General features: G+C 40.2%; 1 protein-coding gene across 2 annotated transcripts in view; it reads left to right on the top strand.

Moving 5' to 3' along the window:
- Positions 1-13,591, top strand: part of LOC117826762 (5'-AMP-activated protein kinase subunit gamma-2-like) — a 28,247-nt gene that overhangs the window by 8,353 nt on the left and 6,303 nt on the right. Inside the window, exons 5-16 of one of the 2 annotated variants that reach the window (XM_034703068.1) lie at positions 4,491-4,717; positions 6,633-6,684; positions 7,278-7,384; positions 9,114-9,195; positions 11,595-11,653; positions 11,730-11,775; positions 11,888-11,942; positions 12,039-12,165; positions 12,558-12,723; positions 12,807-12,844; positions 12,958-13,104; positions 13,231-13,324. In XM_034703068.1, coding sequence (XP_034558959.1) covers positions 4,491-4,717; positions 6,633-6,684; positions 7,278-7,384; positions 9,114-9,195; positions 11,595-11,653; positions 11,730-11,775; positions 11,888-11,942; positions 12,039-12,165; positions 12,558-12,723; positions 12,807-12,844; positions 12,958-13,104; positions 13,231-13,324 — 1,200 coding nt within the window. Of the gene's footprint in view, positions 1-4,490; positions 4,718-6,034; positions 6,149-6,632; positions 6,685-7,277; positions 7,385-9,113; positions 9,196-11,594; positions 11,654-11,729; positions 11,776-11,887; positions 11,943-12,038; positions 12,166-12,557; positions 12,724-12,806; positions 12,845-12,957; positions 13,105-13,230; positions 13,325-13,591 lie in introns of those variants that run through there. The other variant, XM_034703069.1, reaches the window with a different exon arrangement.

Below are 13,591 nucleotides of genomic sequence, written 5' to 3'. Positions count from 1 at the left end.
TACTCCAATCATCACAGCTCCTGATTTAAAGCCTAGACTGACGTTGGGAGAATGGATTAGAGGCCTTGTCATAATGATGAAAGTCTATACAGTGTGTCGCTGTATATAATGTTAATGTGACAACTCAGTCCAACATGTTTTGATCCAGTGCTCCTGTACTGTTTAAACTGTTCACTGCACAATTTAAAAAGATAACATGTATGTGAAAAATATTCAGTCGCTGCAATTAGTAGCTGTGTGCTTTCCAGCTGTGTTTACTCTATCACTTTGAATTGTGTGTGCTCATTAAAATGTTTTGCCATGATGCGGTTTGCACACCTAGGTGAGTTAGTGAACTGGGTAGTGCTGAACAGTCAAGTCTTTTGTATCAGGGAGGCAGTATTATGGTGGACTTAACACATACCTAGTAGTGTTTTTTTTTATTGTTTGTTTGTAATATTTTTTTTTTTTGATAATTGAGAAAAGACTAATAAAGTTGCGCTTTGAATCAGTGTAGCAGTTTAACCTGGGCACCAGACTGCAAAATAAGGGGACATATCTATTAGGACATCATCCAGTGATGAACTGATTACCTACTGAAGCCTGTACTTTAGGTATTCTGGCATTTGCGATCTTGTTTTTTTGTTCTTGTTTATTTTTGGAGTCAGAAGGGACAAATTTCAGACTTCAGTTCAGAATACATAGCTGAAGCCTTGATATAATGGGAATGCATGAGCTATAAAAAACTTCATCCTTTATTCATCCTTCTTTTATGAAGGGAGAACTAGCCAAAGCACCCAAGACCAGAATTTGTACCAGACTGTAAAAATGTTGATTTCTCCAGTAAATATAATCATTTTGATATGGAAGTCTATGAAGGTTCTCTTTTGTAGGTCATTCGAGGAACTGCACTGGCACTTATAGGTTGACTTAATTCTTCAGCCTTGTAGGTTTCCACTTGGCAGCCTCACATTTACAGTAGTCAGAGTTGTGGTTAATAATGTTACAAAGCTTGCCAGAGAAAGCTGTAGGAGTGGAGCCATAGGGCCCCCCTACTGCTTCAACTTTAACCTAAGAGGCTCAGGTTGCTCTTAGAGACAACGTAGCCCCAGTTAACCAAACCAACCTTGACGACTCATTAGGAGGCTTCCTGACTGAGAGGATCTGCTTTAATGGGTGTTATGTTAACACACTAGCAGTAAATTGCAACACAACATTTCAGTATTTGTTGTTTTGTTATGTTTTTGAACCTATGGACCAATGTGTCTGAAATCAAGAACAACATAAAAGTAAAGTTTTAAAAGAGTGATTGCCTCTGTTAGTCTGGTATCCTCTGAGATGCCTCAATAACTGTAAATCCTCCTTTTTTTCAAGATTCAAAAAGTTATACAGCTGAAGTTTAATTTATTCTAGGATTTTGATTTAATTTAGATTTTTTAGACTAAAAAAGAAAAAATCAATACCAGTGAAATCAAATGTCCATCGCACTTTCTGAAGGTCCAGGACATATCTCTACACTGCCAACTTAAAAGTCCAAAATACAAAGATATATAGAAAATCTATGAATTTTTTAATTGTACTGAGCCAGAGAAGGCTTGGAACTGTCTTTGATTTTTCCATGGATTGAGTTATTGATTAATGGATAGATCTTTAGGCTAAAACTTAAAAAGGTGGCTGTATTTAAAGCTTGGGTAAGCAACTCTGGGGAAACCGGCAGGATTAAGCTTGGTTTTGAAAGTATCTGTAAAAACTTCAAAGCAACTGCTTCTAATTCACATGAGTTTGCATTGCCTTGTTACTGATGGAGCACCAGTTCAAATAGTTTCTGATGGATGGACAGCACAATGTTGATACCATTACCAGATCCTGCTAATTTTTTCTGCCATGCTTGTGCGACTAGCTAGCTTCAGTTTGTGGAGTACATGCTCGTGAGCAATGAGTGCCAGGACAAAGTGCATGCAGGTAGGCAGACAGGCCGTTAAGCCATCCATAGGAATTCAAGTCCTTTAACGTTATTGTGATTATGCATTAGTCAGCCATTTCCTGTTTAGCTCAGTGGTAAAATGGTGTGCCCCATGTACAGAGGCTATAGTGACATGTAATTCACAGCTATCTCTCCCTGTTTCCAACTCTATCCAGTATCCGCTGTCCTATCCCTCAATAAAGGCACATTGAGATGTTGTGTTAATCCCGTTGTGTTGTTTTGACACTTGCTCTAAGTTTTGCGATATGTCATTGAACTCTTAAAATTGTGATGATTGGTCATGTGACCATGTGTATTTATCTATGAATGACCATTTGACAATCCTGGGCAAACCTAAGTTAGCTACAGGCGAAACGTGTTGTTAGCTCACAGTAAAGTCACATCAAATGAAAAAAGATACAATTTCCAAGTCAAGTCATCCATTATTGTCACTAATTATTTAATCTCTAATGTAAATAGTTTCATCATGAACTATTTTGTGCCAAATCTGATGGACTGCACTTATTACAGCAAGGTATTTATTACTTGTTTCCCTGTCGGCGTGTAGCCGGCCTGCATTAAACCAGGCCGAGGAGAGGGCTCCCAGCCCCGCTGTTATCTCCTCCTGTGGAATGTGCCACAACAGCGTGGCTAAAATAAGGCCACACAGCGGAAGCAGGCTGCGCCAAAAGAGGGCTGGTGCATGCCAACTAAATGTCAAGAGATAGTGAGGGGCGCTCTCAGACGCACCGACAAAGTGTTCCTTCAACACACAAACTTTATTTACGAGAAACACTGAAGAAGTGATCACAATGTGGATACTTCTGACTTGGTGCAAATTCAAGACAGAGTCAAGTGAATTATTTACTTGATAAGCTGATTCGTATGTAACATATACTTAGTTTTAGTTATTCTGTCAGCATTTAATAATAATAATAATAATACCTAAGTTTTATATAGCGCTTTTAAATAACTCAAAGACGCTTTACAAATAAATAAATAAATACAAATAAAGACATACAAGACAAGAAGACGACAAGGGAAGAGGTGGAAAAATTAATGTGTGGGGAATGCCTGTTTGAAAAGGTAAGTTTTTAACTGTTTCTTAAATGAAAGGAGTGAGTCAGAAGCACGGATGTGTGGGGGGAGAGAGTTCCAGAGGGTGGGGGCGGCTATGGCAAAGGCCCGGTCCCCCAAGGTACGGTGCTTGGATTTAGTGATGGGAGTGAGGAGGTTGGAGTCAGAGGATCGGAGACGGCGGGAGGGGTGGTAGTACCGGAGAAGGTCAGTGAGGTATGGGGGGGCCAGGTTATTGAGGGATTTGTACATGGTGAGCAGGATCTTGAAATGGATGCGCATTTGACATTTGCACAGGTGTTATAAGTCAGCTAAATGTCTGATGGTGAACAGTTTGGTCCAGATCACTCATGTCATTTATTGTTTGGCCTCAGAAGTATGTCAGCGGGGTGGAGATTGCCCACATGAGTGTCGCATGTCACCCCGAGTAAATTGTGATGTGTGATGTGAGAGAGCATGTGAGGAGCTGCGTCACAAACAGCTGACTGTTATACTGAGGTTGTGTTTAATTCAGCTGCTTATGTTGTAATCATCCTGGTTTGTGTACAGAGGCATCAGGAATTCATGTCAGGGCTCATTCAGTGTGTTTCTTTTTCCAGTATTGATTTTTTTCAGTGTTCCTTTAGATGATTCAAGGGATCTTTTTTTTAACACATTGATGCAGATGTCTTGGGCTGTCAGTGTGTTGCTCTTTTTGAGTAAAATGCCATTGGAACAGTTAAAGCTGTGAGTGTTGGCTTTTTGTTTTTATCAGTTTCTTAATTTGTTAAAAAAGAAAAAACATACTTGTACGACAATTTCTATTTGATGCTAATTAAAATAAAAATAAATATTGGTTGAATGAATACCATTCTTAAATGTACCCACACAGGGGTTTTCACTTCTGGCAAATTATACTAAAGGTTGGGGTATTAACCATACTCACACAACATTCATTGTTAGAGGCTATACTTTGGTTATAATGTCATTGTGTTGTGTTCCACATACCAATCACAAAAACAGTAATAGGGTCTAATGTTAAGTTAAAAGTTATCGAAAAAAAACTAATAGCAACTACTTGTTAACGTTGACACTTTCTAGTTTGCATCACTTTTATAGTGTGACACAATGTGATAGGACAGGCCTTAAATTCAAAGCCAGTGATGTTATGCTGTATTACTTTGTTCATCTCTCCTTTTCAGCAGATGTTGACATTTAATCTCTGGTGTCTGAGTTACTCCTTAGTACCCAGGTCTGTCTGAGTCCTTGATGGATCAGATATAAATTCCTACTCTATGATAGCATGGGACAGCACTGATGCTATCTGCAGCAGTCACGATTGTAGCACGTGAGTCTTGCCAACAAAGCCTATCATCGACGTCAATCCACACTGCATATCAGTGCCACGGTGAAATCGATAAGGACTTACACTGAAAGGAACAAGAGATAAGGTCAGGTATCTATTTAGGACCTTTTTTTTATCTCATTGCAGCCTCGGGACTCTTCACACCACCCACCACCCCAACCCAGTCATCCAGCCAGCCTGTTTTCACCCAGGAGGCTGCTCCCATCAGGCCCAGCACCGAGCGCCAGGAGTCCAGCTCTCGATCCCGCTCGCTCTCCACACCTCCAGACACAGGACAGCGGCTCAGCCTCCCCTCTGCCAAACCCCCAATCCCTTCCTCGAGCCCTGTGCCAGCTTACTCTACCTCACAACAAGTGAGTCACACTGTAAAAATATTAATACGAGAAAGACATTTATGAATGAATTGGACAAAAATGTCACATTGCTGGTGTTTTGTTAAATTAGATCAAAATGTACTCTACAGTCAATAAGTGTTCACAAGTAAGCACTGAATTCATACGTTTGCAAACAAAATGCAGAATATTTGCTCCAACTCCTCACACTAACTAGGCTACCTCATATTGCCTGCAAATTCTCATTAAAAAACCCACATGAATCACATGATGTTTAAAAAAATAATAGCACATTTATGCTTTCAGTCCATGAGTCATGTGTTTCTCTTTTCAGTGCCATAAGCATTTACCTTGCGGAAGGTAAACAGAATTCAAGGATGATGCAAATCCCTCTGATTGGAGCACTGATACTGAAGCATGCTGTGTGTCAACAAAGGTGTTTGCAGCAGCAGTGGCAGCAGATAGAGTGTAAATATTGTTTCAGAACAGAAACAGCTGAGAATTGGTCTGGCATTTTGTCTGAGAGGTTTTCAACATGGGTTTTATTGAGGAAATACTTCTTTGCCAATTTAATGAATAATTATCTGAAGGGCTGTCCTCACCTGTCTGCTGTGAGTGATTGTGGATTCTTGCTAGAGAGGCTTAATCAATATTTCATCACCAACATCCTTGCTGGTGATATTAACACCCAAGGACTCATGACTGTGGTTGAGGAGGGATGAATTAGTGCCTGGCAGCCTCTCCCAACCACCCTCCGTCATACATGAGGGAGGTGCACAAAGTAATCATCTGATTTTGTGGTACTCTTGGCCTGATCCAATTCCAGAGACAATTGCTTTATGGATAAGTGTTATCCTGCTTTTGTGGAGTTTGCTGTAACACTGAAGCAGGCTGCGTGTGTGCACTGTGATGCAGCGGCAGGGAAAGATTTATGACAGTGCAGGAGCGTTTCTTTGGCAAAAGAAATGCAGTGTCACCATTGCAGGGCGACGCTGGGGACTGTTTAGTATCCCAGAGCAGGTATGCAGGCTTTCACATACTGCTGCAGTGACTCGTTGTGGATATGCTTGCTAATTAGGGGCTAAGGGAAATCTTGAGTCAACATGATGCACATGATGAGGATGCAAATATCCCAGCATGACACAGCATTTTTTTAAGCTTGCAAATGTGAAGCACAAGATGTAAATGGAAAAAAATGCATCTCATTATGCTGCATTTTCTGCAGTGTCAAAAATGCGGGGGTTTTTTGTAGATGCTGGTTTTGTTAGAATAGAGTAATTAGAATATTTGGTAAGGCATCCCCAGCTTCTTGCTGCTAAGCAACGTCAAGGGATTTCCTAATATGGTGAAACAACAAGGTTGCCTTCCTTCCATGGAGGGGTGTGTCCACAGTGCGTGGAGCTTCCTGATTTTTCTCCACGGCTTCACGTGCCAGTGTACACCCCAGCAGCGGTAAGTGCGTCGATCCACAGTTTATAACTTTAACAATGAATTCAACTGGTTTATTGTGGCGGGGCTCATTATCACGCGCCAATGTAGTGACTGTTTACTGCAGCAAATGGATCAGGACTGTTCCACTGTGACTGTGAAGGGGGGGTGTGTCGGCTAATAATAAAGTGACACTGAATGTTCAGCTCAGGCAAACATGGTTTTCATCACGCTGGCTGGGTACACTGAGCGGACATGCCTGGACGAGTTTAATGAAGCCGGTGAAACGCCGGTGGCAGGCGACGTCTTGTAGTTGTTGTGTTTTGGTGCACTCGGTGTGCTCACGGTCTACCGGGGCCGCTGGGAAAGTCTCTTCACCTTCCTCCTGCAGCTGCTGCTGCTGCTGCTGCTGCTCACTATTATCACTAAAGTTTTGACGCACGCTGCCTGTTGTTGCTGCGAGGGATTGTTCTGTTTTTGCGACAAACTTGTGCCTTCTATCCTACAGGTCTACGGTTTATTCGAAGGCATGCTGGAGAAACTTGAACTAGATGATGATGGTAAGTGTCTCATTGCTTTCTTGTACCACAATTGAAAGGTTAAAACAGGATATAATGGGTGCTCCCCTTTTTAAAAGCTAGACTATTCTTAGTGCGTGTTATTACGCAGTGTCTGCTCTGTATGAGACCCAGAACTCTGAGGTGTCTCTCAATTGCTTGTTCATCTTACCAAAGATGTGTTTTTCTTCTTACAATGATCTAAATCAGAATAATGAACAAATCTTAGCATTTGAAAAGCTGTCAAAGGCATGTTTTTACTGAATGTTTGATAACAGTATAACAATTTAGTCAGTAAAATATTTAGTTGATTTATTTTACTACTATGTTGGAGAAAATGATCACTGTAATCATCAAACTATTGAGGTTCTGGGTTCCTGCTGTACTTTGTTGTCTCTGTTTGTCTTCTTGTTTCTGTGCTTGTTGCTGAGCATAATTATCATTGTGATGGATCAGTAAAGTGGCTGTAAGTGTTTCAGACCTGTAATGGTTGTTTAGGCATGTGAGAGTGTGTTTCCAGCCTCTCATTATATATATATTCCCAGTGAGATTTCTCCCTCCTCTAAAAGTATTTTCCTGCACTTATGTTCTTACAGCTGCTGAACCTGAGAGTGATATTTACATGCGCTTTATGAAATCCCACAAGTGCTACGACATCGTCCCAACAAGTTCCAAGCTGGTTGTGTTCGACACAGCGCTCCAGGTTAGTACTTCGGAGAGGTCACTTGTCTGGAGAACATAAACAAACATTGTGCTTAAGTTAATGTTCAGTGAAATAAGAAAGTGGATTTGCCTCAGAGCGGTTTCTATGAGATGGTTGGGGAAGTTGTCATAAAGCTGTTAAACAGTAATCCTGTGAAGGTCTGAACTCTTTGATGTGTAGATCTTCAACCACTAAATCCACTGAAATTCAGAGTTAAGAGTCCTTATCTGATACACAAACATAAAACCAACACAAAACTACCTGGACGACCCAGTGTCCTTCACGAACTTCTGCACATTTGTCTACTCCTCATAATAATCTGGCATTAACAGATGACAACGGTGGCTAAATCCATTTTTAAAGATATATTTATCTATCAACTATTATTGTTCTTTGTCTTTAAAATGTCAAAAAAGGGAATCATAGTTTCCTTTACATGTTGGAAGAGACCAAAGCAACATTGTGAAACACTTTTTAGGGGTTTATAACTTCCAGAAACTTTATTTCAAAATGTTATAAAACATGCAAAAGTAGCAAATCCTGAAATATGAGGTAGTGTTAGTATGGCATATCTAAGGATGTGAGCACTTCTTCTGGATTAATCACTATAAGTCAATTCATCAATCAATCTTTATTCCTATAGTGCTAATTCACAACAAGTGTTGGATCTATACAAAGACAATTCCTTTTTTTTTTTTACCATTTGTAAATGTGATCATTGTCAGAATTTAGGTATGAACTGGTCATTGAAGTTGATAGGGAATGTTTACAGCCTGGTACAAACATGTTTACAGCCTGGTACAAAAGACGAGTGTTGTCTGGATAGCTCATTTCTCGATCGACATACACTGTAGGGGGGGTGAATTTTTTCATAACGCGGCAATTTCGAAGATATTAAGATTACAAGTTTTCCATCATGAGAGGCACAGCTGACTTGATTGACAGGCGGGAACACTGTAGCTTTTGGCTAAGAGAATCAAAGCCCGCCTCTTTACGTCACACTCGCTCGACAGCAGTTAAGTTGAGTTCAGCATTTCCAATATGGCTGCCACCGATGATCGGCTTCAAAACAGCGCTTCAGAAACAGATGGGTGACGTCACAGATACTACGTCCATTATTATACAGTCTATGATGCTGTCGTATGGATGTAAATATGATTCCTGCTGTTTCCAGTTTTATAGAAAAGTTTTAGTGCAAAAAGACTGAACAGTCCATGAAACGTTGATAAGGATTAATGTATTGTAATTATTTTAAAAATTTTGTCAAACAATCACTGCTACTTTATATGACGGCGTGTGGACTTAAAGTCAAAGCCAGGAGTGGTTGGATTGATTTAGAGTGGCTAAGAGATGGCCAGAATTCTTATTGGAGTGCTAAGACTGACATCACAGCTCAGAATTTAAGACCTGTCTCTGATTTAGTTCCACAAACACAAGTGGTCAAAATCACAGTTAAAATATCAGATTTTTCCAATCACATTGACACAATTAAACTACTCACATAATAAATAAGACCATAATAACGGGAGGTTGGGAGATAAGGTTTGGGACACATTTGGTTGGATTTTTCCCTTTAATACTTCAACCATGTTTGTCATCTCTTCGTGGTGAGACATCTAACTCTAGTGCAGTTGCTCCATTAAAGATAATCACATATTGTCTTTAAGTATTTAAAACAGTCCTGTTGCATTAGCTTAATTAGATTTTTATTTTAACTTTTGTTTGACAGGTTAAGAAAGCGTTCTTTGCCTTGGTTGCCAACGGTGTGAGAGCCGCTCCACTATGGGACACTGAGAAGCAAAGCTTTGTGGGTAAGCACTGCAAAAATTTGAATGGACTTCATATCACATACTATCAAGATTTCTTCTAATACTGTGTACTCAGAAACTATATTTTTACATTGATGGTTTTCTCTACACTGTCTCTCATTTCTCAGTTTTTTTAAGTCTGTGCATGATATTATTTTGTGTTTGATATTTGAGGATTATACAGCTTCTGGGAGCAACTTTAAGGACCTCTGGTGTAGCCAGTTGTTTGTAATGCAGGCCCTCTGGCCAGGACTTCCACTGGTCAATGTTTACAGTCAGACTAGCAACTTGAGAGTCAGAGTTGAGCTGGAGTTGGATAATTATGTCGAAGAGAGGACTGTTGGCTGCACTTGATGTCTTCTTAAAGTGATCAACAAAAGCTAAATGTTATCTGACAATAGCAGATGAGCTAAATGATTACATTATGGCTTATGCATTCCTCCTCTTTTCATCTCCATGGATTATTTTCTGGAAACAACAACAGCCCTCTGAAATACAAGAAGAGAGTGCTAGTGCTTGTACTACTCAGACTAAAACCTCCAATATACAGTGGATATCAAAAGTCTACATACCCCTGTTAAAATGCCAGGTTTTGTGATGTAAAAAATGAGACCAAGATAAATCATGTCCGAACTTTTTCCACCTTTAATGTGACCTATGCGATGTAAGGTGAAATTCCTCTTCATCTTCATCTTTCTAATGGAGGCCTGGAGGTTTTGTGTTAAACTGACCGGTGTTTGTAACTGTTCATACTTCCCTCCACCTTGACTAAGGCCCCGGTTCGAGCTGAAGAAAAACAGCTCCAAAGCATGATGCTACCCCCACCATGCATCTCTGTGGGTCTGGGGTTCTTTATGTGGTGTGAAGTGTTGTTTTTATGACAAACATACCTTTTGGAATTATGGCCAAAAAGCTCAACCTTGGTTTCATCAGACCATAAAACATTTGAAACATTTTGCCGGGCTTGGATGTTTTTATTCATAAGAAAAGTCTTCCGTCTTGCCACCTTACCCATAGCCGAAACATATGAAGAATACGAGAGATGTTGTCACATGTAGTACACAGCCAGTACTGGTCAGAAATCCCTGCAGCTCCTTTAATGTTGCTGTAGGCCTCTTGGAAGCCTCCCTGACCAGTTTTCTCTCGTCTTTTCATCAGTTTTTTAGGGTTCTCCAGTTTTCTGAATTGTCACTGTTGTACCATATTTTCTCCACTTGATGATGACTGTCCTCACTGTGGTCCATGGTATATCTTATGCCTTGGAAAAGTATTTGTACCCTTCTCCTGACTGATACCTTTCAACAATGAGATCCCTCTGCTGCTTTGGAAGCTCTCTGTGGACCATGACTTTTGCTGTAAGATGAAACTGAGGAAATGTCAGGAAAATCCTCCTAGAACAGCTGATCTTTATTGGGATTAATCAAAGTCACTTTAAATTATGACAGGTGTATACTGAGTACTATTTGTCATGAGTTTGAATGTGATTGGATAATTCTGAACACAGCCTCATCCCAAGTTATAAGAGGGTGTTTACACTTATGCAACCACATTATTTTAGTCTTTTAGTTTTTATTCTTCCCCCTAAAAGATTTCAATTTTCTTTTTAATTGTTCATGTTATAGGTCACATTTAAGGTGGAAAAGTTCTGACATGATTTATCTTGTTCTCATTTTTTTACATCACAAAACCTTGCATTTTAACAGGGGTGTGTAGACTTTCGATATACACTGCATGTTAAGAAAAAAGAACGATATAAGAGTAACAAAGGTTTCCACACACTTGCACTCCAAATATTTTATTGCTAAGCTTTTAGATGTTCAGATGCCTTTTTTGTTTAATGGATTTAATCCAAGCACCTTAATGAAACTCAAGTGTTCATATTTTCAGCCAGATCTTTTTGACAGAGGTGGAAAAAGTCCCCAGCATTGATGAATGAATTTGCAGAAAACTGCCTAACAGCGCCTCTGCTCATGGCTAGTGGTGTGTGACGCCATATTGAGCAGAAGTCATTACAGCTGTCATAAAGCATTAAACACAGCAGTGACTCCTCCGTATTGACCTCAGCTCAGAGAGTCTGGAGAAAATATTTAACAACAAAAGCAAATCACTGCAGTCGCTTAGTAAAAAAGAAAAAAGACTGTGTCAGAATCCAGAGCCAGTGGTAAAGTGGCTTTGTTGTGCAGCTTTTTTAGTCCGGCATCGAGTTTATTGTGACTCAGCCTGTGATGAATAATGAATGCTCAGTTTGTGTGAGGTTGAGGCAGAGGGGGAGTCTGTGATGTGTTATTTGGACCACGCCCATGTTAGTACTGTCTCTTCTACTCCACTGCACCGAGCCTGCAGACATGCCACTGTATGCTGTGAATAGATTTCAGTGTTTCTAAGGCCTGTTTTCTTTGCAGGAATGCTGACAATCACAGATTTCATCATCATACTACACAGATACTATAAGTCACCTATGGTAGGTCTCATTAACATCAAATGTTTGCATGAAATGTTCTGCATTCCTTTCTTAAATTTAATTTCTCATTTTTCAGGTGCAAATTTATGAATTAGAGGAACATAAGCTTGAGACGTGGAGAGGTTAGTATCATAATTTTCTATTATATACCTTTGGCATGCATAATAGAAAATGCTGGTACTATTTTACATGCAGCAAACATAGAAAACTTGAATATTTTATTTCTTACTACAGAGGTTTACCTTCAAGCAACATTCAAACCTCTAGTCAACATATCACCAGATGCAAGGTAATGTTTGTTTTACACGTGTTTCTGTTTGTGAGCATACATACATTATATTACTGAGCTTAATGTGACTTTGTCATCATGTTTGCTGTGTTTCAGCCTTTTTGATGCAGTGTACACCCTCATCAAAAACAAAATTCACCGCCTGCCTGTCATTGACCCTGTCACGGGGAATGCACTTTACATCCTCACACACAAGAGGATCCTCAAGTTCCTCCAGCTATTTGTGAGTCCAGTACAGTCACTGTCAGAGAATTTTAATCTGCATCATGGATGATTATCATCACTAATGGTGGGATCTAGTCTCACTTTCACTTCTCTGCTGCCCCCTGGTGGTCATTGAGGATATAAATTAAATTTGACATAATTTTCTTTGTCTGTTTGTTTGTATCTTTATTTCAACATGTTATTTTTTGTAAAAGGAGAAATAAAAATGTACACAAATGACCAAAGCAATATACAACAAAAAGCAAACCTAAACATCTGCTACTATATTAAATTTAACACAAGCTGTACATGTGTCAAACATGTTAATGAGATAACTTGATTGAAAATGACCAGGCTCCAAATATGTCCCTGCCTTGTTGTGAACATCTGTATGTCTGTTGTGTCCTCCAGATGTGTGAAATGCCAAAGCCAGCTTTCATGAAGCAGACTCTTGGAGAGCTGGGCATCGGTACGTACAATGACATCGCTTTCATCCACCCAGACACACCCATCATCAAAGCACTCAACATCTTTGTGGAGAGACGAGTGTCTGCCCTGCCTGTGGTGGATGAGTCTGGTAAGAGCACAAATGACAGTGTCCACAAAGTAAATTAATAAGAACACTGAATTGAATTACTCAGTGTTTATGTTCTCTTACAGGCAAAGTTGTGGATATTTACTCCAAGTTTGATGTGATTGTAAGTCAAAGCTTCTGCGGTTTATTTTTTGAAGAAGACAGCATACTTGGTATCAGGGGCTGACCTGCTCTGTGGTTATATTTCATACAATGTATTCTCATGTTTTGGTGTAGAACTTGGCTGCCGAGAAGACGTACAACAACCTGGACATCACAGTGACGCAGGCTCTGAAACACCGCTCCCAGTACTTTGAAGGGGTCATGAAGTGCCACAAAATGGAAACCATGGAAACCATTGTGGACAGAATAGTCAAAGCCGAAGTGAGAAAAACAGATGTGTTAATAATTCATATATATAGTTACAAAGAATTAACAGAGCTGAGATGTTAATCCGTACTGGTGTTTTATTTTCTGTGTCTGTGTGTCTGTGTGTGTATTTGCCACTAGGTTCATCGGCTGGTGGTGGTGGACGAGCGCTCCAGCATTGAGGGCATCGTCTCCCTGTCAGACATCCTCCAGGCCCTGGTCCTAAGTCCTGCAGGTATAGATGCTCAGCATTAATAACTCCAACTCCCCTTCTGTCCCGGATCCTGAGCTCTCTCCCAACCCTGCCCTCTAACCCTGTCCTGGGTAGGAAACACACCGGTTTTGATCTAGCCTGTTTGTGGCTGTGGAGGGGGCATGAAACCCTGATGTCCTGTATGTCTGTGTGTGCAGCACAGTATGCTGTGGATGTTGTGTCAGGACCACAGACTTCACCTTGGCTATGAACAAACGTGTGCTGCCACTGGTGCATTGAAATGTATTT

Source organism: Notolabrus celidotus, chromosome 15 (assembly GCF_009762535.1).
Source record: "Notolabrus celidotus isolate fNotCel1 chromosome 15, fNotCel1.pri, whole genome shotgun sequence".
NCBI lineage: Eukaryota > Metazoa > Chordata > Actinopteri > Labriformes > Labridae > Notolabrus > Notolabrus celidotus.
The sequence above is the reverse complement of the archived record's forward strand: the minus strand, read 5'-3'. Positions and strand labels throughout refer to the sequence as shown.